At 42.3% G+C, this 27,736-nt stretch overlaps 3 protein-coding genes across 3 annotated transcripts; 2 read left to right on the top strand and 1 right to left on the bottom strand.

The window, feature by feature from the left end:
* Positions 1-240: 240 nt before the first annotated feature.
* On the top strand, positions 241-12,931 carry frmpd1b (FERM and PDZ domain containing 1b; the record flags this gene model as incomplete). The annotated part of the gene is made up of 15 exons (XM_079228994.1): positions 241-347; positions 1,405-1,577; positions 2,995-3,097; positions 3,530-3,575; positions 3,911-4,015; positions 4,104-4,199; positions 5,193-5,318; positions 5,419-5,538; positions 6,228-6,361; positions 7,210-7,336; positions 7,679-7,771; positions 8,036-8,218; positions 8,548-8,749; positions 8,957-9,925; positions 10,153-12,931. 15 exons carry the CDS (start codon positions 241-243, stop codon positions 12,726-12,728), a joined length of 5,160 nt encoding a protein of 1,719 aa, XP_079085120.1. The 3' UTR covers positions 12,729-12,931.
* A 3,052-nt stretch (positions 12,932-15,983) lies between these two features.
* LOC306745556 (mitochondrial nicotinamide adenine dinucleotide transporter SLC25A51-like) lies at positions 15,984-18,482 on the bottom strand (the record flags this gene model as incomplete). Its single annotated transcript, XM_079228368.1, has 1 exon — positions 15,984-18,482. The coding sequence occupies one exon, from the start codon at positions 18,480-18,482 to the stop codon at positions 17,547-17,549; it is 936 nt and encodes a 311-aa protein (XP_079084494.1). The 3' UTR covers positions 15,984-17,546.
* A 2,412-nt stretch (positions 18,483-20,894) lies between these two features.
* ints10 (integrator complex subunit 10) lies at positions 20,895-27,711 on the top strand (the record flags this gene model as incomplete). Its single annotated transcript, XM_079229002.1, has 18 exons — positions 20,895-21,023; positions 21,173-21,240; positions 21,346-21,449; positions 21,553-21,692; positions 21,839-21,920; positions 22,017-22,157; positions 22,315-22,489; positions 22,934-23,103; positions 23,215-23,354; positions 23,504-23,657; positions 23,851-23,933; positions 24,313-24,468; positions 25,061-25,169; positions 25,507-25,586; positions 25,716-25,878; positions 26,018-26,111; positions 26,394-26,462; positions 26,939-27,711. The coding sequence occupies 18 exons, from the start codon at positions 20,895-20,897 to the stop codon at positions 27,093-27,095; spliced, it is 2,214 nt and encodes a 737-aa protein (XP_079085128.1). The 3' UTR covers positions 27,096-27,711.
* Positions 27,712-27,736: the final 25 nt, after the last annotated feature.

Below are 27,736 nucleotides of genomic sequence, written 5' to 3'. Positions count from 1 at the left end.
AGGCCAGCTACATGCTCTGAATATAAAAACAGAGCAGACGAAATGCAAATTTAGCTGAAGCCCAAAGCTGGTGCTGAATGCATAGTCCAACAAGACAGAGCTGAACTCAAAACAGTTTCTAACTTATCTTCTGTCTCCAAATGCTTTCATCTTCTCTCCACGTCTCTTTTTTTCTGTGTTCAGCTTGTTGGGATTATCTCCGTAGATCATGTGCTTTTCTCTTCTTGTGTCTTTAGATAAATGGAGGAGAAGGAGCGATGTCGGAGCAGGTCTCCAGCTCGGAGAACCAGTCGGGTGCAGCAGGTGGTGGGAACAATAATACGACGTACCCGAGAGTCGCTTAGCAGGTACAGAATGAACAGCGTTCAGAGTTCAGGGAAAAGAATCCAATCAAAAATTCAGGAAATGTTTGTAAAAGTAATACATTCAAATTAACAGTACCCCCTGTAAGGTTGCTCCAACTTGAGAAAATAGAGTAGGTTTTGATGAAAAAACAACTGACTATGCAGTAGAAAATGTTGGCACCACACAGCCAGTAGTAGCAGAAAATGCCAACCCGACACAAACCACTGCGGCGGCAACTAAAACAACTGATATAAACAACCAAACAATCAAGTTTGGAGAGTAGACAAAATAGCTCCATCCACTTCTGCTGCCAGATTCTGTAGTGGAGAAGCAGTGTGGGAGGTGTGGTATACATCATTTAAGTTTCAAAAGAAAGTAGCTGTACAGATGGTGTGTTTTTATAGCCGAGAAAATATACTGCTTTCAAAATGTCTCTCTCAAAAGAGAAAACAATAAATACCCCTAAAATCAGAAGAAAATGTAAAAAAGTAGATTTCTTAACCTGTCATGAACACTCACACCATATCATCTCCCCACACCCACACACTCAGACGCATAACACATAGTTGAGTACATATGCAAGACCTGACTGTCCCTCTCTCACACACAAGCACAGCCCACAGTTGACCGCAAATATGCGTTCAAGAGCCCTCTATTCCCTTGTTGTCCATGAAGCCTTTCTCGTCTCAGCCAGTGAAGAGGAAGCCCAGTAACCTCCCTGTTTGTCATTCTTGGGGGAAAGTCTCACCATGTCACCAGCTGGTCAGGACAGCAGGCTGAAGGAAAGGAAGTCACTGGTTTAAACTTATACAGATACTGTGTATTCCCAGGGTGCATTTAAGATGATGATGTATAACAGTTTATATGAATGTGACATCCTGGCTACTGGGCCAGATATTATGTAAAACCCTCAGTGAAGATTGTTCAAATAGTCAGCCAGAAAAAAAAAGATTTTCTGTGATTTTTTTCTCCCCCTTGATTCGCCTGAATGTATCTCTTGATGACTACAGTGTTATAGTCTCCATAAAGGTAACCTGTTACCCTGTTTGACCTCCTCAGAGAGCGGTTGCTCGGCGATGGGAGGTCGCAGCGCTCCAACAGTCTGTCCAATCAGAACTTCCAGGCCAAGCTGACACTGCAGATCACTAGGGACCCGGTCCTGGACAGCAGCACTGGACATGGCTTCATCCTCACCAAAAATGCACCCCTGCTGGTCAGGGACATCGCCGCAGGTACATGGGCAGTGAGCTGGTGACAGCGTGTGTTTAAACTGTGGCATGTTTGTCTTGGTGGAGAACTGGAATTTGTTTTTGTGCTCTCTCTCCAAATGGCCACCTGCTTTATGCTACAGTGCACAAACACACTAACAGACGCACACACACACACACACACACACACACACACACACACACACACACACACACACACACACACACACACACTGACTATTGATTGACTCTCCCCTGGAATTCCAACTGCAGGGCACACTGCCAGAAAAGCCACAGAAACAACAGAGCAACCTGCTCATCCTTTGTAAATTAATTCACTTTCCATTTAAGCAACTTTGATAGGCGAGAGAGAGAGAGCGAGAGAGAGCGAGAGAGAGAGAGAGAGAGAGAGAGAGAGATTGATCCATTACTTTTATGTCTATCCTGTAAGATAAGCTGATAAATTGTCCTACCCTGCCACCAGCTCTGTAATAGCTATCTGCTGCCAAGTGATAACAGAAAACAAGATGTAACAGACAGAGAAGATGCTAGCTGGGAGACCAGTAGGGGGGGAGTTGACACCTTCGGGTGTGAGAGGAGACATCGTGTGAGGAGGTGAATGTGAGAACAAAGTGGTGCGCAAGGAAGAGGGAGAGAAAAAGAAAGAGGAAGGGAGGGGACTTGAAAAACCGCACAGATCAGGATACTGGCAGAGCTACCATGAAAGCTCAATAGAGTGGGGGTTGTGTGGGGTGGGGGGGGCTTGTTTGGCAAGAGAGAGAGAATGTGTGTGCAAGTGTTCTGTGTGTGTGTGTGTGTGTGTGTGTGTGTGTGTGTGTGTGTGTGTGTGTGTGTGTGTGCGTGTGTTTGTGTGTGTGTGTGTGTGTTTGTGTGTGTGTGTGTGTTTGTGTGTGTGTGTGTGTGTGTGTGTGTGTGTGTGTGTGTGTGTGTGTGTGTGTGTGTATATATATAAGCCTGCAAAGCAGTTTGGGATGCCGTCAGTGGGTCAAAAATCAGGGACAGACGGGGCTTTGCCAGTCATTCAGGGTGGGTGAATGTGTTACTAAGTGTATGTATGTGTTTGCACATACATACACTTAGTATGTTTGAGGGTGTGTGTGTGTTAGAGTAAGCTAAAACGGCTGTGCCTCAGCCGTGCTCTCTTGCCTGAAGACAAATGAGTATAAATAACTAGAGAAAGCAGAGCGGAGCCGAGCTGGATGAGACCCAGAATAACTGTAACCCCTCGCATCCTGGAGAGATCAGCTCAACACTGTTGAGTCAGCCATGTAGATTAGCCACATGTGTCATTGTGTGTGAGTGTGTGTGTGTGTATATATCTCCCTTTCTTTTTAACTGAAAGTGCAAGCCCATGTGTGCAGCTTGGTTTTTGTTTCATGCAAGCGCTCACTCTTTTCATTGTGTGTGTGCCTACGTGTAGGGAGTCCTGCAGATGGGATACTGTACCCAGGGGACCATGTGCTACAGATTAATGATACAGTCCTGGAGGACCTGAGCGCTGATCAGGTGGAGGGCCTCTTAAGGTGAGAATAACTGTAGATCTATATATCTATCTATCGTTTGTGGATAATGAGATATCAGTTTTGTCTCTGGGATCAGTGTCATACTGCCAGTGTGTCCGGTCCATCCAGTTACTAAATGCTCGGCCATAGGTGCTTGCTGGAGAGCATTTCTGAGAGTGTGAGTGGAGGATTTGAGTGTGTGTGTGTGTGTGTGTATGTGTGTGTGTGTGTGTGTGTGTGTGTGTGTGTGTGTGTGTGTGTGTGTGTGTAAGAGAAAGGCTTAACAAGTTAAGGGCAAAGGTCAGAAGAGAAAGTGCTTACTTGACAGCTGGAAAGAAAGATAATGATCTCTCTCATTTGCGTGTGTGTGTGTGTTTTTTGCATATGTTTCTGTGTGTGTGTGTGTGTGTGTGTGTGTGTGTGTGTGTGTGTGTGTGTTGTTTCTCCACCCAGAGACTTGGAGGATTGTATCACTGTGACTATCCTGCGGCACATGACAGTGAGTACAGAGAAGACATCGATGCCCTCCCATCAACTCAAAGACACTTTCACAAAGAGTCATAATACCATCCTTCATTACTGTAAAACCTAAGCTATGGTTGTTTCCAAGCATGTGACTGTAAACCCATGTCTTCTGACTGGATTAACTGCCTTCACATTGCTTTTAGATCGTGATGTGCAAATGTGAACATGTGCGTGTCGACCGTTTAATTATGGCTATGTCTCAAATGTTCTTGGTTGCAGAATTAATTGTGTCATTGCACTTGTTTGAGCTTGACAAGTGTGTGTCTCAGTGCCTGCATAATGGCTCTGCCCCATGTCTTTGTGTTGCAGAATCCCAAGTCCTCCATCATGTCGGCAGAGAAGAGAGCTCGTCTGAGGAGTAATCCAGTTAAAGTGCGCTTTGCAGAGGAGGTGGTGGTCAACGGGCACACTCAGGTCTTTCTCCCTTTTCTTATTTTTTTTTCCCTTGTTGGAAATTGATTCCTGTCTAACCACAATGACATCTCTCACTTCTCTCCAACAGGGAAACTCTCTTCTCTTTCTACCCAATGTCCTAAAAGTCTATTTAGAGAATGGGCAGACCAAGGCCTTCAAGTTTGACAACAGCACCACCGTCAAGGTGTGTATTAAACAGGTTTTAGTTATTGAATGTAATGTAACGTTTCCCCAACTTTAATAAGAATGTTATGTACATACTGAAAATGGAAGATCAAAATGTGGCCATATAACTGCTACACTACAGGATCACCTTTGATGAAACTTGAATGGCAGATGGGTTATTGGACCATGCATATCGTTACTGGCCGGCCCAAGTGGTCGCAGCATCATTCTTGGGCGACTGACATGTTTGTCAATACCAGTACGCTCTATGGAAGCCAATGAGAAGCAACTTCCTATTCATATTCATTATACACCCAGCTGAACAAGTCGAATGTATCTATCATACTGTAACTATAGCGATAAGCAACAATTATCCCCAAAATAAAGATTTAAAGAGTATAGATAATTAAATATGTTACGTTGTGCCTGCATCAGTGTCCTCATAAGAAAGTTAATCGGGCCCCTTCAGTTTCTCATCAACATTATGAGACCAAAGAGTGGATCTAGTTGTGAAAGCCGTCTTGGAAACGAGTGGGTGTATTTTTTAATTAGGCCCACCACAAGATATGCTGTGATTCCCCTAAGGGTGCATGGGTATGCTGTTGCTGTTGTAGCTGTTCTTCATGGTGGAATAATAAAACATATATATCTTATAGCTTCTAGAGGAGGAAGTTATGAATCATTTAAAAGTGAGGAGGTGCTGTGATTCAAAACAACACTCCAGAACTGGATTTTGTGAGTAACTCTAGATATTATCTATAAGTCCAGTTGGGCATCATCATGAGAGTAGGTGGATGATTGGGTCAGTAGCTTGCCCTGAGTAGGTCCATATCTATTGTTGTCTTCAAGAGCACATTATTATTATTAATTAACAGGTTTTGTATTTCAGTTTGTATTTCCAGCCAAAGAGAAATTGAGAGGAGGGATTAGATTTGACCATCTGACATCAGCAGACAGGGATGAAGCATGTTTGTCTAAGGAGGTCTGAACTGTTGTTTTTTCACCATTCCAGGACATTGTTCTGACTCTGAAGGATAAACTGTCCATCCGGGCCATTGAGTACTTTGCCCTGGTGCTAGAGCAACAGTACAGCATCACCAAACTGCTGCTGCTGCACGAAGATGAGTTCATACAGAAGGTGAAGGAAACAATGGATGCACAAATCCACACACAAACAATGCTTCTGGATGGCTTTTCCTATTCGTTGGAATTTACCTCTATTTTTTCGTCTTCACTAGGTGGTGCAGAAAAAAGACTCCCATGACTACAGATGTTTGTTCAGGGTTTGCTTCGTCCCGAGAGACCCAATGGACCTGCTGCAGGATGACCCCTCTACCTTTCTCTACCTATTTTTACAGGTCAGAGAAGCTAATTATCCTACAGTATACAACATTATATCTGTCTCCTTTTGTGTCCATGTTAGAGACTTTATGTTGTTCAACGTCATTCAGAAGACCAATTTCTCCTTTCTTACATGTGGAAGTCTAAATCTAAATTAAATGTTCAATAAAAAAAAAGGTTTAAACAGTTTCTGAACCCACTTGCCAAATGAAGCTGTATATCCAATATTTACACTTGCTATAGTGTGCTCTAAACTGGATGTAAAATATTACAAAAATAGAGCCAGACTCAAAGTTGAGAAGATGTTTGATGTTTAACAATATAACACCGTCTGTTACTGTGGCCTTGAACAAAATTTGAGTTCCAAAAAACTCCTGCATTCAATTAAGTATGTGCTGTCATGCAGCTCAACTTTGAGACTATATTTCAATCCTGGATGAAAAGCCTCAAAGCCATAGTTTGTCTTACTTAAATCATGTTGATTTATTGTTCTAGAGGAGTCTTTGCCTCATGCTGCATTTGTATTTGCTGTATGAGTGTTGATTTACTTTAAAAGCTGCTCACAAGCTGTTTAATTGTGCAATGTCTGATTTGAAGTTTATACTGGAATATTAATCAAGTCAATATGAAAATATGATGCTTTTCAGTTGTACATTGGTATGTTTACTGTAATGTACAGGTGTATTTGTAATGTCCTTGTTTCCAGAGTGTTGGGGACGTGCTGCTGGAGCGTTTTGCAGTCGAGATGAAGTGTAACACTGCGCTCCGACTAGCTGCCCTGCACATGCACGAGAGGCTAGATAGTTGTGGACAGACCAGAGCCTCCATCAAGAGTATTACGTGAGTCATATGTGGGTGTGCATGTCTTTTTAGAGACGCACCAGAGGGATAGTACGGTCCTGACTCTGGCAGTCCTCATTATAGATTTTTTTTATCCCAGGCTTAGAGTTTGTTCTGTTACTGCATTCATTGCAATTTGTGTTGGATAAGGGTAAATGCCTAATCTATGTATGTGATTAATGTGATGAATGCTTTGCAGGCTGCACACGGGTTGGCATATTTGCCCTATTTCCAGCGTGTCTTTTGGGGTTTTTAAATTTTCTCTCTTTCTGTCTTTCTTGGTCTCTCTCTTTCACACCGGAAATCTATAAATGCACACACAAGCGCAGATTTATTTCCCAAAAGACAACCTCACTGACTCATAGATGAATATGATTATATACGTCATTGCAGCCATAAATACTCCGCAGATGCAGGCTTTTTTCATTTCAAATTAAACTGATAATGCAGTCACGGTTACAGTGTGGTTCATCTATGGCTGCTTAGTAACACCTAGTGGCAGCTGTGAGATAAAAAAACAAACATCAGCCGATATTTCTACAGCACAAAACTCCACAAATGTCAGTTGCTTTTTTGATTTTTTAGGAAAGTCTGTATTTTGTTTTAATCCAGTGTTAGGTAGGTCATGTTTCTTACCTGCCCTCCAAGTCTACGTTTGCTTTTACTTTGTCTTAGTTCCAGGCTCCTGTCCCAATATTTTCTAAGAAACTCAAGTGATTTGTGTATATGGGATACTGTAGTTCAGTTTCAATTTCAGGAGGCATTGAGGCTCCAGCGTTCTTCATTATAAGTGTGATTTTCATTCCTCTGTGTGTGTGTGTGTGTGTGTGTGTGTGTGGTGATGACAGGAGGGAGTTTGGCATGGACAGCTTCATCTCTCCCACACTGCTGAGCAACATGAGGGAAAAGGACCTGAGGAAAGCCATCAGCTACCACCTCAAAAAGATCCAGTCCCTGCTAGAGCCACGCCAGAAGGTAGATACAGACTGATGGATGAGTGGATAAACACATTGGGAGACGTAAAGGGATAGACGGTGAACGTTTAGGAGTGGCTTCATCATACTTTTTAGTTGACACAGTATTCTTCCTGATGTTTAAAGTAGTGGTCAAATGTTTGGAGCAGGGTGGGAGGATGATTAAAAAGGAATAGTAGGTATGGGGCTGAGGTAATGTTTCTGGGGAAATACGTGGACTATATTTCCCTGTGGAAAATTGTTTTGGTCAGTGAGTCAACCTGGTTTTCTTTCATTCTATCACCTTGCTGTCTGCCTCACTGTTATTCCTCTCTCTTCTTCTTTTTCTTTTGCTCTGTTTTAGGTAATTTCTGCAAGTCAGGCTCGGTTGGCCTACCTCACTCAGCTGGGAGAACTAATTTCATATGGGGGACGCTCCTACACAGCTACGATGATGGTAAGAGTTAGCAGCCGGATATCACCTGGTGGGTCTGTTTGTAAAGAAATGAACTATGTAACAACTTGTTCAGAATTCAGTCTTGCATCTATATTACATGTCAACATTCAAAAGGCTAGACAAATCCGTCTGAGCATAACCCTAAATGTTATCTTCCATATCAAAACAGATTTGCACCCCTCCCTTTTTCATAATTATTCTGCCTCCTCTTTACTGCTCATTTTGTTTTATTATGTAACTTTAGTCACTCTCATTCACACTCAGCTTCAGGATAGGGAGGTGTTGGTCAGCCTGCTGGTGGGAGCCAAATATGGGATGAGTCAGGTCATCAACCACAAGCTCAATATGATCTCTACACTGGTTGAGTTCAGCAGCATCAGCCGAGTGGAGCTGCTATCTGAGTCGGACAAAGTCAGTGTACTGCGCATCTCACTGCACGACATGAAGGTAAGAAAGAATTGCCTTACTATACTCTATTATTCATAAACACTTCGGCCCCATACTTTGACACAGATTTAAAAAAAAAAAATGGATATTCACTCGCCACACCATAATCACACCAAAGCTCATGCTTGAGTAAATATAGGTCAAGCATTTCTCCTCCAATACACAAACATTATACATCCTAAGGGGGTGTGTGGTAGCCATATAAAGCTCATTCACTGGACTCAAAGGTGACTCTCTCTCCCTCTTTGTCCCTCTCCATTGCCTGTTCTCCTTTACCCTTTGGCCCTAATCACTTAACCTTATCTTCTACAATGCCCTCCCCCTTGCAGCCATTTGCCTTACTGATGGACTCTCTGGCAGCCAAAGACTTAGGGTGTCTGCTGGGAGGATACTGCAAACTCCTTGTGGATCCCAGTGTCAATGTCTTCCGTCTGGGGCGCCCAAAAGTGAGGGTGCACCGGATTCCTGCTGAAGAAGGTGTGTGTGGGAAGTTCGCCGTAATAGAGGGCGTGTGCTATGAATCCCTATCAAGTGAGCAAAAACTGTTTCACTTAAAATAATCACTTTCTGGCTTTGGCCATTTGATAGACATTTTTTACATCACATACTGATGTATGTTACCAGCCAGTATGGGTACAGTTAGAAAAGCCAGTCACTCAATATAAAATATTTTTTTAATTGTATCCTGCTCTACTAATTTACTATCCTATTGTTTCTGTATTTTTCTGGTGTTATTAGGTTATGTGTCTCGCTGCTGTAGTGACTCAGATGACTCAACAGATGAGGATGACCCAATGGATTCTCAGAATCACAAACGCCCAGACCCAGCAAGCCAGGACTGGGAAGAAAGGAGGAGAGAGGAGGAAGAGAAGAGGAGGGAGGAGGAAAGGAAAGAGAAAGAGGAGCACAAAGGCAAACAGGAAGTGAAGATAATTGTGACAACAGAAGGTATAGAAAATGAGGGTGAAGAGGAAGGAGGAGCAACAGGAAATGATCTACGTACATTTAGTATCATGGATGAAGAAATGAACCTGGAGACTACCTGGTACCACACTGATCTAAGGGTCACCAGCAGCTTCTCCAGCTTGTCTAGTGGCTCCTTGAGTGCTGCCCTGGAAGAGAGCAGTGCCGCAGCCAAAGCCCCATCTCGTCTGGATGCGCTCCGTGGACCATGCACAAGTGAGGATCTACCAGGCTTGGATGTTCACCACCCATACCTCCTGGAGCCCAAATGCCACCAAGGTCCCTTGCGACCCACCAACCTCAATTACCGTGGCAATGAAAACTCTTGCCTTTGCTTTGCTGAGCTCTCCAAGGATGATTTCCTCCCTAGCCCTCCTGAGGCTACTAGTGATGATGATGATGACGATGATGAGGAAGAAGAGCAAGGATTGGTGGGACTCAGACGCATTTCTAAGATACCCAGTTCAAGAGATTTGAGAATGATTGACAGCATACCCTTTCAAAGATCACCCATTAAAAGAAAGAAAAAGGTCCCTCCCAAAGTCCCAGTGAGGACTAGTTCAATACCTGTGGAGAAAGAAGGACAGGCTGAGCAGCGCCTCTCCAAGGACGAAGATGGTCTATTTCTAACACCTTCACCCAATCCCAAACCAGCTCTTTTGGTAAAAGAGACTGCCTCAGAGTCTGAAGATGAGTTTTTTGATGCACAGGAGAGATTTACTCCTCCAGTTCCGGATCTATCAGGTTTGTTTATAGCACATTTGTTATGACTTTGCAGATGGATAAGACAATTTGTCCATACCACATTTATGTAAAGGTCTTCGTCTATGGCGATATGTCTTTTTTTTGTTCAATGTGATGGCAACGTGTGACACTAATGCGATTAAAAGAAGTGAAGGAAATATTTGTGTAAATCCACTGATGTCTTTCTCCTTCTGTCTTTTCCCTTCTGATTTGTTTCTCTCTCACAGACGCTGAGCTGGCTGACCGACGGAATGCTAATCGGTTAAGTGGAGGCTGGAATGGTCCTTCAGCTGTCTTTGGGAAAGAGCCATCCTCCCCCCTGGCCAATAAAGCCAATTCTTCTAAAATCAAAAGAGAAGTGGAGACGCTTAAAGGCCCCACACATAAACTTACCAACCAACAGACCAGTTTACCAGAGCCATCTCATAAACCTCAAGTTAAGGTCAAACCACTATTAGCACCTAAGCCCCAACTGCCTCCCAAACCTAAGATCGTACCCTCCAAATCCCCCCAGCATGGAAGATCATATGCCCACTGCAATGGTGATGCCTCTGGACGTCTTTCCTCTGAACTTCTGGAAATGGAGCCAGAAACCATGGAGTTCAAGTCTGTCACATCTGGGGCAGGTGGACTACCTCTCTCATCACCCCTGATCAGAGCAGTGCGGTGCAGCAAGCAACCACTACCCATTACAACCCCACGAACTGAGGAAAAGACAAAGAAGCAAGAAAACAGCCCAAAAAAGAACAAAGATTTGACGCATGAGAATGGAGCACATGTTGTTTCCAATGACAAAGCATACATTCTTGAGGAAAAGGAAACTCCTAGAGTTGAGAGAAAAGGCAATGGGACTGCTCTAACGACAAGAAAGCCACCAAACCTACTCCCTATCCCTCGCTCTAATTCAGGTACAAAGTTAGCCATTCCCCCTCCAGTAGCACCCAAACCCACTTCTCCCACCAATTTCCACCCATTATCACTACCTGCTAGCTCCCTAACTGATCCAAGCAAAGGGATCTTCAAGGATAGCGCCAGTACGCCAAATGGAATCCACCCTTGGAGCAGCCGCAATGGCAGCGTCCAGTCAGGGTCCAAGAGGGTCTCTCTGAGTCATGAAAGCCTGTCGCCCAAAAATGCAGATGCTTCTCTCACCCTTACCACCTCCCTCACTTCAACCAACTCCAAAGGCGTTGGGGGCCTTGAAAGCAAAGAGCCTGGAAGATCTGGATCAGGATCAGACCTGAGGACCAGCTCCTCCAGCCTGGGAGGTAGACTGCCAGCTTCTGCCCTGAGAGGGAAGATCCAGGCTCTGCCTTGGTACATGACCCGTTCTCAGGAGATTTTGGGAACTCTGGACTATCCCTCCACTAGCTCCATCAATGGAGACACATCTGGATTTGGCTCTGGCTTGTCTGTAGCCAGCGGTCTATCAGACTTTAACAAAACCCCTGTTAAGGAAAAAGAGACTGTGACCTCAAAATCAGGAGGGAAAGAGAACATTTTAGAGGATGGAGCTGAGGTTGTCATAGCCACCATCAAAGAGGTTAAGGAAGTGACCTCACACATGAAAAAGGCCAATGGGACAAACGGCTCCCACCCGAATCTGACTTTTAAAGAGAATAGTGCACACAGTGGCTGTGTTTCATCCGAGCAGCCTCAGTCACGATCCCATTCAGCAGTGGGGTTGGGAGGTGTGTCCAGCATGCAAATGGGTGACTCACCAACTTCCTCAGTCGCTGACACTACTCCGCCACAACAGCATCGGGAGGCTTGTGGCTGCCGCACCGTTTATGCCAACTGTTTCAGTGGAGACACTGAGGATGGCATAAGCTTTGATGAGGAGCTCACCATTTATGAGTTCTCACGCCGCACACGCCCCAAGCCTGCCCGACCTGCACCTGTCTCTTCTCCTACAACACCTTCTCCAAAACCCAATATTCTGTCACTGCTGAGGGACAACCCCCGTCCACTCTCTACTTTCTCCACTGCATCCTCTGAACTCAGTCCTGTAGTTTCACGTCCGGTTTCCCCCACAAACTCATTTGGTGGTCCTCTTCGTACACTTAGCAACAAGAATTATGGTGGGCTTAAGGGAGGTTTTGCCTCCCTACGTCAAGATATAGAACAACTTTTGCTGGTCTTAGAAAGGGGATCACTTGAGCAAACTCAACAGAAATCATGTCAAGACACAAAGCAGGATATCACAGGTATAAAACTGGGGCCTGACCTAAATCACAATGGAACGCAAGGCAATACTACCCCAGTACCGGACCCACATTGTACTGGGACAAGCATGGCCGCCATGACAGAGGCCGAAAGAAGTCTTCTTCAGGCAGAGGCTCGACGATTGGCATCTGGGTGTCAGCGGGCCACACGTGTAGGCTGGGCTCCTGACGAAGCCCTACGCTCTTTGTCTAACAGCTTCAGTGCCCTGGTGCAGTTGTCTGCAGCCTGCCTGCGAACAAATCCATGCCCTGGTTGTGAAATCTGCCATAATGCGAGTCTGGTCCACGGGGATGAAGACGATGACAGCCAGGAGGCCATGGACAAGCTGAAGGAGATTGTGGGTCTGTATCGAGAGTTTGTTGGGGCTGTTGAGACAGCTGGAACTGGTGCCGGGGTTGGGGGTAAAAGTGTGAGCCTCACTGGGTCTGGACAGGGTCAGGGGGAGAGTGAAGGGGTCAGGCTTCTAGCCAAACGTTGCACTGTGCTCATCTCGTCCGTTTTCGCACTCACACAGCTCTTTCGGACACGCACACCAGACACCGCAGACACGCCTGGCCACGTACCTCTCAACTTTTGACCTGTGAACTTTAGCCACTAATAACCCACTGACTCTAGAGGCGAGACAAGAGGAAACAGCACGGAGCGTTCTGGTGTGTACCCCCTGTGTTCTTGTAGTGCCATGCACACCACTGCACACAAACTTTAACCCATATTACATATACCCACATGGAAAAAAAATACACCAAACAAAACCCTAAATGAAGAGAGGAACTTCATTGCTTGGCCTCTTGGTGGACGCATATGGACTATGCATTTGTACATATGAATTTTATAATTATCTTATAATTCTCTTATTTTATGATACAATATGTGTATGTATGTAAGGATGGATTACCCATGTATGTATTTATGTATTTATTTTTACAATATTTGCACCATTGTCTTTGATGTGCAGGTCTCTGGTGGGGAAAAAAACTATGGATGTCACTGGAATTTTTTTATTTTTCCTTCTCTTTGAGACAGTATTATGTTATCTATTGCTGCTTTAAAAATTCTCAACTCCACAAGGTGTAATCTGTAAATTGTCATTTTTCAAGTTTGGTATAACAGTACGTTTTACTGTTAAAATACAGAAAAAATACTTTATCACACTTACAAAATACAGTTATTAACTGATTTGTTTTATATGTGCACCTTTTTAAGGATTTAGTTTTTCAAAATTACACTCACATAAAAATGGGGAACAAAGTTATACCATTACAAAGCAGGGAGAGCACTTTCGACTGTTACAGATTGCACCTTTTTATGAGACACATACCCTTGTGTAAAGTGTTTTTCTATCCTTTTCCCTAGTCCTGACTGACTCTAAGTGAATGCCTCTTGGAAATACTCCCATTACCCACAAACGTATGCAGTATAGAACATTAATCTAGTTTTCATCCAAAGTACATTACATATATTTTCTGGGAATGTGTGGATGAGGCCCAGGAAGCAAAACAGGGGACCTTTTTTATGTAGTTGAAAAAAGTTTTTTGACGAGGCACAAGGGTGACTGTTGAACTACGTCCACATGTAGCAAAGATCCAAAGTATTGAAACACTGAGCCACAACTGTTCCCCACCATGGTTTTTCTCTTTGGACGCACCACCTTATTAATATCATACTGAGTGACAGATGGACTGACTGCTGTGTGCTGTGGTCAAAACTGTAGATATACATTTATATCAATCATTTTGTCCTATTCTGTCTCAACCTTAGTTTATGGCTATGCAAACATAAACTCCTCATGCCCACCATACTGTATCCTTGTTTTTGTGCTAACATTAAAAACAACAATAGCTGCATTATGTTTGTCTGAATATAATGGCTGCTTTTTTTGTTTGGAATGTTGCCTTTTGTCTTGTTTCGGGAAAACTTAACGCATTATGAATTGCAACGTGGTGCAAAGTTGCACAGCATTAGCATTTGTCAATATAAAGACTCCTGTCTATACTGATGTATGTGAATTGTCAGTAAAAGAGTTACAATGATCAATTAGTTTGCTGGGCTAAACAGCTCGTCTATGTCACATGATGCCAACTCATTTGATGAGCCATCCGCTTTGGAGGATTTACTTGAGCCACCTATGACAACAAGAGGGTAATTACTTGCTTATACAAATATGATGAGGGGATTAGCCAAAATCAAGACAGCTTAAGTGTTCAGAGACAGCCGGTGAGGAAGTAGGTAGTATATTTAATCTTCCAACTAGATGACAGGGAATTTTGTCACGGTGGCTATGCTTAAAAAATAGGAAAGCAGGTCTATTATGTGAGATAACTGAGCTTCCAATTCCTATGGAGGTCCGGTAGGAGGGTCCATCATAGCACTAACATCAAGACATACTGTATGTCTCAGGAGCATCTCTAGTTGTTCATCAAGCAGGCCTAAACAGTGAAGAGTGCCTGTGTCACCTACGTGTTTTGTTTTTGTATGGTAAAACTGTATCAACTGCATTTCATTTTCAAAGAGGACATTGTGTTTCTACATGAGCAGTCACTTTTCCGTACACACGTACAATGAAGTCGATGTACCAAGAAATGTATTGTTTGGTAATAAATTACACATTGACATTAACAATGCTGGACGTCTTGGTGTTTGGGTTTTGTCTATATTCCAGTTATCAACAAATTAAATAGATTTATGTGTACTGCCTAAGTATTGAGTCTAAAAATCTGGTCAGAAGACATTAAATGTACCATTCTGGCATTAAACCCAGGGCTGAATAATGAACAACAGCAGATAGAATGAAGTTACACCTTGGCAGTCTAAACAGCTCTCTATTTATACCACCACTGCACTACTAATACTGTAAATGAGGATTACTGTGGGATTTATATCCCAGTATTTAGTTGTTATTCTTCCATGAAGGCAGTGTTTATCTATGCATGTAGCACTGGGACCAGCTTTCTCTTATTCGGTATGGAGAAAGTATCTAAATTATTCACAGATAGCCGAGATAGAGAGTAACATCTCCCCTCCCATTATTAAAATGCCTTCTTAAATAATGCTAAATGAATGACAAATGTAAATTGTCTCATCTTAGATGATAGTCAGACAGATATTTGTTATGGTGAAATGTAACACTGAAAGAGTTGAGAGGCTTTGTAACCCCAGTAGCTCAAACCTCCCTGATCCAAAGTCCCCATGTCAGATTGCCCTTAATCTGATCATTATCTGCTGTCTGACTTCTTGACACAGTAATCTAGAAAGTCGCAGACGTAAAAAAACAACCCGTAGTCTGACAGTGTTGGGCTTCTGTGAGACATTTCACAGAAACAGCAGATAGTGGTGATTACTTACACAGTCTACTTGATTGTTTGCTCCATCCCTTATTGTGATCCAGTGTTAGGTCTGTTCACCTTGAACACAACACATCTGTGTAACACTGTTGATGTGATGATTATGGTGCTAAAATGGTAAATGGGCTTTTCTAGTCCTTGGACCACTCAAAGCACTTTCATACTACATTCACCCATTCATACACTGATGGCAGGGGCTACCATCAGAACTGTCACACCATTCACATCGACATGGACTAGCGGGGAATGAGGTGCCGATCCTCTGATTGAGGGACGACCGGCTCCATCACTGAGCCATAGTCGACGTAGAAGACACGGTTCCACAATGTACAGGTGCCTCTATTACATAAGCAAAACACAATTTGTCATATTTTTGGTGAATGAAGCTCATTCTCTGAGAAAACATGACAGTTGACACCTGAAAAACACTCACTCAGACTTATTCACTTTCAATATGTTTAATAGATTGATTTTGAAACATTTAATCTGGTTGCAATTATCCATTTGACATTTTAATAGTGATTTGGAGACTTGTGCTTAAGGAAAACGGGAAATTATGAACAGCAGTATTTAATGTAAGCAAGGAGGTCGCTGGAGGTTTCCACTTTCAAAACATAATTTTATTCTTACTTTCAAAAAAGAAACCCTTGAAGATCCTGAAAATATGCTCAGGAAACTTCACGTGGTGGACAATCAAAATGAAAAGAATTGGAGAAATAGGCCAAGAGAGATATTTTCATGGCAGCTTGAGCTTTTTGTGCCACTGAACATTACCCTCTGCCCCCATCTTCTCTCAGCACTATTACTATTCAGTCTCTTTTTATCTCAGTGTGCAGGCAGCATGCCTTTCCTCTTCGGGCTGTCGTACCCAGTAAGAGCTGCTGCTGCGTGGTGACAGTATCTACTCAAGCTTGAAATCTGAGCCCATTATGTCAACAGATGTTACAGACAGACAGGAGAGCAAGCATGAGAGAAGGAGAGCTAAAGTGTGAGTAGAGGGAGAAATACATGTATAAAACAAGTGATATTAAAAGATCATAAAAAGAAAACAAGCATTGAGAAGGACTTAGTTGGACAGAAAAATGAACAAGTGCAGCAATGGTGCATACAATTGATATCAAAATATCTTTTCTTAAATGGCGAAGGTTTTCTTAAAAATAATCTTAAATAAAGAGCAAATGTTTTTTGTGAGATTATTTGTTGCAACTGAAGTCAACACTTAATATGCATGTTCTCTATTCCAATAAATATGTTTTACCGACATTAATGGGCACTTCTTAAACAAAAAAAACACAAAACAAAACTCATGAAACAAATCATTTCAGCTCCAAGTGGAAAAGATGAATCGTGTGAAAGGAGAAACTGTTTAAAATAGCCAGCATTTGTTTGCCAGACAGCATTTCCAAAATCGTCACTGATATTCATTTCAACAATTTCTAAAGTATTGGTGCTGATGGAGCATAAAGAGGAACTCAATTTATTACACTAATTCTCCTTAACATTTTAAATAGTCAACAGTACAAAAGTGTTTCAGTTAAGTGGCAGAATACAGCCTCACAGAGGAAATGCTCTTCGTCAAACAAATAGACGGATGTTGTCTACAAAACACCACAGCACCCAGCACAGACGAAGAAACAGTTAATTCAGTCAAGTAAGCTCTGCTTGAAACTGTGGAAAAAAGCAGAGTTCAGTTTGCGGCAAAACATTTTTGAACAGAGAGCAAACAAGGGCATTTTAATTGGACCCTGGCAAAGGTTTTGTATCAGCTAAAGCGTGTACCTTGTTTATAATATTTTGAACAGTAAATACTCATGGCATGTGGCAGGTGGGTTATCTCACACTGACTGTTGGCCCCTGTCAGAAGTGCAATCTCACTGCTGTCTTTAAGTCATGGAGACTCCGGTGCTCCAAAAAATATTGCCAGACAGCAAGTACATCAGCTTTATTTTACAATGTCCTTTCTCCTCAACAAACTGAATCCATCCCTCTATAGAGGTTTTTCCCTTTAAATGCTTTCTCTCTAGCTCTCTATTATGTTATCCCCAATTCCCATCTTACATCACCTTCAGCAGCAGTTCATAGGTGGCATTGATGATTCCCCAGGAGAGGAGTGAACGGTGGTAGTTAAGGTGGGCCCCTCTGAAGAGCATGGCCACACTGCGACCTCTTTCTCTCCACACTGTCAGCAGCACCTCCTTACAAGGCTGGAAGGCTCCACCGACCTGAGACTGAGCTCGGGACTTAACCACATTCAATGGATAAAACATGATGCCAAGGGCTGCCCCCAGCAACCCCCCACACACAAAATCATTAACCATGTGACCTGCCCGGCTAGAGGCTTTTGGGAGTTGCTCCTTAATGGGCCCGCGTAGCCCAAAGAATAGCACATTGCTGGGGCCATTACGGAGAATTATGGGGACCAGGCCGCGGTAGCACTCTCTGACACCATGCTCAGTCAGAAGTGTCCGGAAGGTGTGGACAGTGTTGTTGAAGCGCCCGTGATGCCGATGGTCTTGTAGGAGAGTCTGCACACGCTCAAATGGCGTCAAGAAAGCCTCTGCTGTTCCTGCCAATGCTGCAGCAAAGCTTCGAGTGACCAGCTCCGGCACACCGCTGCCATCGGCACAGTCTAGTAAGACCCTTGAGAAGTCCTCGTACAGGCCAAACATGATGGCCACTGTAGTGCACTTCTGGAGCAGCGGGGGCAGCAGGCCCCGGTAAAGATTCCTCAGCCCATCCCTCTGGAGCTGCTGCACCGCCTCAGTGGCCAACACACCGTGCAGTTGCTGGCGGAACAGCACTTTCTGGATGGGGAAAGTCACCGCGATGTTGGTGAAAGCTGCAATGGAGCCGCAGACATAGTGCTTCTTTCGAGTACTCAGCATGGCACTTAGAGCTCCAGAAGGCAGCATGGAGTGGCCTCCTTTAGTCAGGGCAGCCTGAGGCTGAGGTGTTCGGGCTGACTCGGAGTCCATGGTGCTAACAGCCATGGGAGGCTCAGTCCTCCGCAGCCTGTTACTCCAGCATCACATCAGCACCTCCCTCTTTTGTAAATGATATACCCTGTGAAAGAAAAAGGACATAATCCTTATTATTTCATTACAATTATTTGTATGGCTTGTGTATGGAAGGACACAAAAAATATAGGGTCGAAATATAGGATAGAAAATAGGGTCATTGTACACACAAACACACATGTCAACATTTAGGAAAAGACCAAAGGTTGTTCAATCATTAATATGAGATATATTGATTGGGGTCCATCTTAAATGGCCCGTTCATGCTACATGTTGCCTTAAACAGATTCAACTGTTGTTACATTGTACAACCAGACTGCCCCAACTGGCCATAGATACACAAATTGACGTATTAAAAAATATATCAACTTAGTCATAAGGCAGGAGGGGACAACAATGAATGGCAGAATAAGACACTAGGTCTGTTCATTTGATGTAATTACAAAGCACTATAGTCCACTTAAACAAAAAATATATAATCTAGTTTTTCCTCTTTTTGAATTAGAAGTTAGTGGCACAACCTACCACAAACAATAGTATTAACAAATCTCTTCAAATGAAAGCAATATCCTCTAAATACCTGTAACACATAAAACAAGTTGTCTAGGAGTTTTCTAAATGTAGACCACGCAGTGGTGTCAAGGTCGTTTGAGGTCACAGCAAGTCAACCAAAATATCTCTCCAGAAATACTGAGACACAGTTTCAGGTCAGCATGAGAAACCCCGCTGCCACATGGCTACTGACCTCTGAGAGACCGTTATGTAATTTAGAAATCCCCCGGGTTTAAAGTGCAGTACATTTGTTCAAGCATTTAAGTTTTGAAGTGTCACTTTAGTTCCACGTTGTAAGACTTTACACAATTACCTCCATGACATTTCACAGGAAACTACTGAACTAGACTGCATTTACCTGATGCATGCAACACATACAATACAAGTTTATTAGATTAGATTTTAAATTCAGAGTGAATTACTTATTGTATTTCCGATAATTGAGTAAAGTTGACTGCTGATGGTATTGTACTTTTGCAGTAAAAAATGTAAAACCTCATCATGAGCTCGATTAGGTAATCATCCGATAATTTTCTATAACTGAATCTTCCGGGAGACACGCCCTCTGTGTAACTTCCTGTTAAGTAGCTTGTCACGTCATGGCTGTTGTCCTAGCATGCTCTCTGTCAGTGGGCTGATACGGACACAAAGGCCTAACACAATTTAACGGCCCCATTATGACAAAGACACGAAGCAAAACTACTTACTGTATAAGTAGCTGGCTGAAAAACAACAAATAATCGACGGGCGAGCCTGCTTTGCACAATAGCCAAACACCCGTCTGCTCGGCTGTTTAATTAACTCAGCCAGCTCAACATTGCTCGTAACTGGGACTCGTCGGCTGTATTAGAATACACCCAATCAGAAGTTTAAGGCAACACGAAAACACGAGAACAGGGTCAGCTATAATAGATGTTTGTTACAGCAAAACACATGTAACGTTAAGCCTAGCATGCTAACGACGTGTCGAGCACAATCAGACTAAACGAACAAGCGTTGGTTAATGATTGGTTGGAGACTTCGTTGACAGCGACTGGATGTCAACAGGCAAACGAGCGGCTCATGAATCAGTCTTTACCTGCCGTTTACGCCAGACGCTGTCCTATCCCTGAACAGGTCGAGGGCTGGAGTTTTTAGCAACGTAATTGGGCCACAGTTGTAGGTCGATCTGCAGCCCGAGCAGCAGCAGGTGACAGAAGCAAAACGCATTTTTAGCGCATGCGCACTACTGAAGACCTGAGAGTATATGGATGGTCTTCTTAGAGCTCATTTCCCCTTTGCTCTATTAACGTCAGTTAGTTGTGTTGTACAATAGTGGATCGATTTGGCTGGTAAATTACGCACAAGATATTTTGATTAAATCAAATAAAATGCTTAAACGAAGGTTTTCTTCGCGTTGTTTTGTTTCGTCGTAAAGCAGGGTGTAACGACATTTTTACGACTATGATGTGACGTCATTATCGTAACGTCGAAGACGGTGTCGGTAAATAAAGGTTTAGCTTTGACTGGTAATTTCAGTACGTTTTTTGTTGTTGTATTTTTTCTTCATATCCAAGGTCGTTAAATGTATACGATTTAATTGAATAACGGGACTGTTGAACAGTTGTATCAAAGAGGTCAGCCGGTAGGCAGCTGTATGTTGCTAGCTGTATTCTTACGTTTTGTACAGATCAGCTCTCTTTAGCCCAACGCTAACGTTGGCTAACGTTAACTTTTACAGTGTGCACTTCACATTTATGTTCTTGTGAGACAACTGTATGCACTAAACTGTTTTCTGAGCTGCGCGTGAGTTCAGCTTGTCGCCTTCGCCACTAAAAGCTAGATGCATGTGAAATGTCAGCGCAAAAAGACTGCGAGTTTTTGGTGAAGAGAGCCCGGGACCTGGTTTCCGATGATCCCTGTGCGGCCAAAGCCTGGCTGATAACAGCCAGAACCCTTTACCCTGCAGATTTCAACATTCAGGTAACATTAAGCATTTGTATCAGCTGCTAATAGTCCAACCACCGGATGCATTTCTCCACATGTATCAGTCAAGCACCATCACGTGTTTGAAGTGTGTGGATCCTGTGTTATGAGTTAATTGTTGTACTTTGGTTGACATATCTTCACAGTATGAAATGTACATCATTGAACGCAATGCAGAGAGGACGGCTTCCGCAGGAAGACTGCTGTACGACATGTGAGTTACAGTGTACTACCCAACGCTATGTGGTACAAGGGTTAATGTTGGTGGCCCTTTACTGACTCTGACCTAACAGATGCTAATCATTTGTCCATTCTTTAGGTTTATTAACTTTCCAGATCAGCCCATTGTTTGGCGAGAGATCAGTGTCATCACAGCTGCACTCCGCAGTGACTCTCAGGACAAACATGCACAGTTTCTACGAGGTGAGAGGAGTTTAACTCACTATCAGGAGGTATCATTACATATCACTATGTTGGTTTTGAAATCTTATATATATTTATACATGTATGTGTTTATCTCCTTCAGGGCTTTTTGAGACTCTGCCTGGCCGTGTGCAGTGTGAGATGCTACTGAAAGCCACAGAACAATGTTTCAACACTTTGGAGAAGGCAGAGATGCTACTCCTTCTTCTTAAGCGATTTCCTGAGTCTGTGGTTCAACACGGAGTATGTAATTATATATATATATATATATATATATATATATATATATATATATATATATATATATATATATATATAATATAGCCCTGATGTGTTGACATTTGAACCTAGACTAAATGATCACTGCTAACTTTCTGCTGTATTTTTAGGTCAATCTAGGAGAAAAATTGTTAGAGGCAGAGGCATCAGAGAATGTGGAGACTCCTGTCAACTGCTTCAGAAAACTTTTTGGTGAGTGAAACACTCACATTAAAACTAGCTTTTCCATAAAAAAATAACATAAAACAATTTCTTTGCAATTATTTTTATTATTCCTTGTTATTACAGTGTGTGATGTCCTACCTTTGGTCATAAACAACATGGACATGCGGTTGCCGGCTAGCCTGATGCAGAAGTACATGCTGAAAGCAGCTGAATTCTACATCGGCTATGTAACTCGTGGACCCTCACCTGATGTACAGATACAGGGTAAAGCAGCGCTGTGTTAATGTTGATATCTTAGTGCTAACTCTGTGTGATACTTTAAACCTAAAGTTTTCTTGTCCTATAGTAGAGATATCTCCATATTTTTTCTGTTCATTGCGTGTCTGACATTTTTTGCTGCTCCTCTTGTTCTTTGTTTCAGGCTCTCAAGAAGGTGTGTCTCTGAAATCACCCACTGTGTCCCGTGGCTCCCAGCGTTATGTGATTGACGGTCTATCGGAAAAATCGTCAGTGGTAGCAGAACCTTGGGAGAGGCTATTGGATATCCTCGCTGTGGTTGGAGCACGTTGCGAGTGGCAGGGAGACAAGGGACAGAGGTAGATTATCTGACTCATGTCACTCAGATTTAACGTTGGTCATTTGGAAGCTAAGTTGTACTGCATTTTACTGAGAGGTGTTTTTGATTTAAAGTCTACTGTCACTGATATAAATAGATTCATAGATTTTGTTTGTCAGACCATATAAAACAACAGACTCAACAGGGGTCAGAAGAGATCACAATGACATGTAGTTGTAAATAATGTTTAATATAATTTAAAGAAAATAAATTGAGCAATTTGGTGTCACAAATATATGTTCAATGATGGTTCAACCATTAAGAGGTCTGTAAAAATGAGAAGCATAGGAAAGAGATTGTTTTCATCACATGAAATACTTACAGACGTTATACACATTTATATATGAGTAACATTGGCTATTTGAATGCGAGTATAAATGTTGTTAAAGGGGGTGTTTATTTGTTTGCGTACCTTGTGCTCTAGGAGTTATGTGGACATGCTGCAGAGAGTAAAGGAGCTGTGTCGCTACCTGCCTGGTCTGGAAGGAGACACATGGTCCCGCTGCTGCAGTCAGGTGGTCATCTGTGCTGCGCTCGTCCTCTTCCGCAGCGCCTTCCTCTATGTCTCAGCTGTGCAGCCTGCACTGTTCCAAGGTTGGCCTCCATCTTTGCTTGTTCATTTAACGCTAGTTCTTCAGGATATGCATCTATGCTGTCTTTTCAATGAAAGGTAAAACGATCAAAAGATGGTTTTATGTTTGGCAGGTTTGAATGCGTTGAGCTCGGGGCCGTGGATCCTTGTAGAGGATTTGAGCTTGGTGTACAACGATTTGGAAGTAGAAAGGGGAGCAGTGAAACATGCACATAAGAAACGCAAACTGGCAGATGGGAGAGAGAAGACAATGGTGAGGACGGATCAGAAATAATTTAAGTGTTTCTAGTCACGAAAAACTCTGCAAGGTTGTGCTTTATGTGTTCTTAAGAAGGTGACTGTGGTCTGTTTCCGTTGTATCTGCTTATTTTTGTGTTATCCTGTGTGTGCGTGTCATTGTAGAGTTCAGATGATGAGGAAGGGTTGGGAAAAGGTCGCAGTCGACACATTTTGGTGAACAAGACTGAGATGCCCAGCTGGTCAGAGACTCTGGAGAGCTTTCGCACAGCAAGGGAAAGCTGGGACCTTCTTCACTCCCATGACGGCCTGGAAACTGGTAAGCACCTCTTCTGTTCATATGTGTTTTTGTTTTCATACCCAGATAGGGTCCAGTCACTCCAACACATTATCATAACAGCTGCAGATGTATTATTATGCCTTATAAAAGTGTTCTCTATATAACTGTCTTTAATTACTCTTTAAAGAGAAAAGGTGTAATCATTTATTTTTTTTTTTTTACATTTTAACAGAATTCAGTAAAATCTGTGCCTCTTGGAAGACGGAAAGCTGGCTGTGGTTCAGAATATTCCTAACCGACACAATCATATACCAGGCAAGCAACGGTTATGAGGATTTATGATACATTTTTTTACATTTGTTTGTGACATTTGTTTTATTGTAGTTTATATATTTTTTAAGTATTTAATCAGTTTTTACTGGATGTAATTTAATTATTGATCTGTGACGACATGTAGTAATTGGACGAGCAGCATAGACAAGACATAGCAATACATATTTATTAATTTATACAATATTTAAAGAATAGGCCAAATAGAGGTCATGGATCAACTAATGGCAACAAGTGGATTGAACTGAAGTAAATTGAATGGAATTGATTCTATCTATAGTTTTCCTAATTGGGTAATATTTATAAATGTTAAAATAAGTCTCTTTCCATGTGCCTCATTAGTTGTTTGTGTCCGTGTCTCCAGGGACAGTACCGCAAGGCGCTCTCTAGCCTGCACCAGATGGCTGCTGTGCAGCAGCCTCAGCCTGGACAGCAGAGCCCCTCAGGGCAGGCCAGTCTGGAACACCACAGGGCCCTCATACAGCAGGCGTCCTGCCATTACGCACTGGGAGAGTACAGGGTACATACACATACACATACACATACACACTCACACTCACACAAACAACAACACCACTCAAGTTTTTGCCTTATTCCATCGTTTGGTCCATTTTTCCATATTGTGAATACATGCCCGGACGAAATATATTGTGTTGTACTATTGTATTTAGCAGTAATTGTTCCTATTCCTATTCAAATGGTTTACAGCCTCTGTTATTTAATGACACTACTGTACATATATTTTGTTCTAATCTTATTCATACTGATATACTATATTGCACTGTAATGCACGAAGGAGATTGTTTTGCTTTCTTTATTCTAACATCTGCTGAAGTTGGTTTTATTAAAACAAATATAATGGTCTGTGGGCCATGCTCCAAGAATGAATCCATAACTCTAACTAGCCTGCAGGTGGCATCATAGTTAATTAAATGTTTGTGTGGCCCAGCAAAAAGATATCCATAACACACGGACAACATGTGCTTACAGCAGGATTTTGACAAAATACATGTAGACAATATATTTAATTGAATTTTTGTACAACATTTTGTGTTATAGCGTTGCCCTGTTCAGACATGTGATGCAGGAGTTGCACTGTGTGTGTTAATCAGATGGCCTGTGAGAAGCTTCTTGATGTTGTCGGGGGTCTGATGGCCCCGAGCCAGGAACCAAGTAAGACTCCAGAGGAACAAAGTCGAGTCAAGGCCAAAATGAGGAAAGGTAAACACTTCATGATTACCACTTGTGAAGAGCTTTTAACTCTTTATGTAAAATTGACATCTACTAATATACATCTTTTGTAGAACAAAATGGTTTCATATCTTTGGCAAAAATGTTGGCATTGTGTGTGTCTGTATGTTGACAGATTGTTATGACCATTAAACTCAATATCAATACAAGGAAACCCCAGGTTACATTTGATGAAATGTACATTTTAACGAGAGAAAACTCTTTAAAAATACTGTTGTCCCTCGATACAAAAATCATCTAAATCGAGAAATATATACTGTAACTGTTGTCAGAACGTTATGCAGTGACTTATTTCTGTCATATCTAGGTAATGACCTGAGATTGCTTCCCTGCACCAGCAAAGCGGTGTTACCTTTCTGTCTCCAGCTGATGTTAGCCTGCTTCAAGGTACTTAAACTAGTTAAGCCTGTGGAAATGCATAATTTGTCACCATTTGTCTCAATCCATTTTTAAAGCCTATTAAGTTAATAAACCTAGCATAACCCACTTTCTCTTTTTCTCATTTTGTGCAATCAGCTCCGTGCCTTCACAGACAATCGTGACGACCTGTCCCTCGGCCACGTGGTGGTGCTCCTGCAGCACGACTGGCCGCAGGGTGAGATGCTGTTTTTAAAGGCATTGGAAAAGATCTGTCAGCAAGGCGGTTTACAGTATGAGAATTTCTTCAACTATGTCACCAGTATCCTTTTTTGTAACTCACACAAGCCTGACAGCAAGGGATTGACAAATAATGTTTAGAGAAAAAAACCTTTGTGGTTACCTTGTCTGTGTTTTCTGATCTTGGACGTTAGTTTCCATAAGCTCATGACTTTTTTCAGACATTGACATGTTAGAGGAGTTTGCTTACCTGCGTACTCCAGAAGGCGGCAGGATTCAACTGGAGTTCCTTCCCAATCAGGGAATGCTGATCAAGTAAGCACGACTCATTCAGAAACGTTTTAGTTGCATCGTGACTCTGCACCCGTTCTGTTGCTGTTTTTAAAGAGAACAGTGATATTGATTGATGAATGATCTAAGTAGACATGGCCTGTGGGTAAAAATGTACTTTGAAATGCTAATGCTGTTAATAAAGCGATATTAGAAAGAAAAGGGGTTTATGCTTAAAATACAACTACTCCATTGATTGCTGCAGAAGTTAAGACACTTAAATGCACCCTCACTGACTGAGAGTTGTTGAATGTTGCTGTCCTTCAGGAACCCTAGTCCCGCCCTGGGGGTGGAGTTAAATACCCTTCTGCTACAAGGGGTGCAGACGATGGACAGGTACCCCAGGCCCCTCCTGCCACAGTCCCATCCCTCCCCCCACACCAGTCACCCTCCCTTCATTCCCAACTTCAAGGCTTGTCATCCCTCCAGTTTTGATTTGGGCCTGTCATTTTACATCCAGAAATAGTTTGATTTCCTGTTGGCGTTTGTTTATTTGAGCTATTGCTCTTCTTTTTGTGGTCATGACTGTTGTTGTTGTTCTTTGAGGATGATGTTGGTCTTGTCGTGCAGTCAATTTAGATGTTAGCCTTTTCATAACACTTGAGCTCATTTCATTTGTAAACATGTTTTGTGTCTTTTTTATTTATGATGATGAAACTTTTGTTGTGTAATCTTGAATGGTTTATTTATTTAAGGAAAAAGTAACATGCGGTTTCTGTGATTTGGTCTTAACTGGAAATTATGTCATAATATAATACATCTCTGACAATATGTATGTTTGTGTTCACTTCATTTTGTATCCTTTTTTTCAGACACCACACCGTGACTCGTGGGATCACCAAGGGAGTGAAGGAAGATTTCCGTCTGGCCATGGAGAGGCAGGTGTCGCGTTGTGGAGAGAACCTGTACAATGTGCTTCACCGGTTCTGCATCAATGAGAAAATCATCATCATCCAGTCTCTTCCTTGACACCTCGACTGTGACTTTTGAACCTTTTCATAGTTGATATTTCAGGCACAGTTTTAGTGCAGCTGGACTGACTTCATGACTCTGACAGAGGACACATTTCTAACTCTCTTGTCTTTATCATCCATCTGTGAACTCTTCAGAAAATATTGGATCTCCTTGCCTTAAAAGTGAATCTCTCTATTTTCAGACAGTTGGTGAGAATACTGGTTTTCTAAATATACAGTGATCATGCAGTTAAAATAGTATGTGTGTAGTTTTCTTCTCGACATGTGCACAACCACATTTTAAGTGGTTTAATCATATTGTGACATTTGTGGGAGTCAGTTATGACAAAAGAATTGAGTGCATTTTTGATATTCTTGATTGAAGTTTATTGTTTTTGTTACAGTGTTTATATAAATGTTTCCATTAAATGGTTTAAAGAATTGCTGAATTATTTATCTTACAAGCTTACAAGAAGTCAGTTTATCTTCAGCTCATTGTGCAAGATTGTGAAAACTAGACATTATGTATGCATTTTAGAATGAATACTGGAAAATGTTCACACTTTTTTTTCTTACTCCAGAGCACCCACGTTTTTACTCCTAAAGTGAAATACGGAACACAGTAAACTAATTCACACATCCTCTTTACACTTCCTT

The sequence above is a fragment of the Taurulus bubalis genome, assembly GCF_910589615.1.
Source record: "Taurulus bubalis genome assembly, chromosome: 13".
Classification (NCBI taxonomy): domain Eukaryota; kingdom Metazoa; phylum Chordata; class Actinopteri; order Perciformes; family Cottidae; genus Taurulus; species Taurulus bubalis.
Note: the sequence above shows the minus strand (reverse complement) of the source record. Positions and strands in the feature narration are given on the sequence as shown.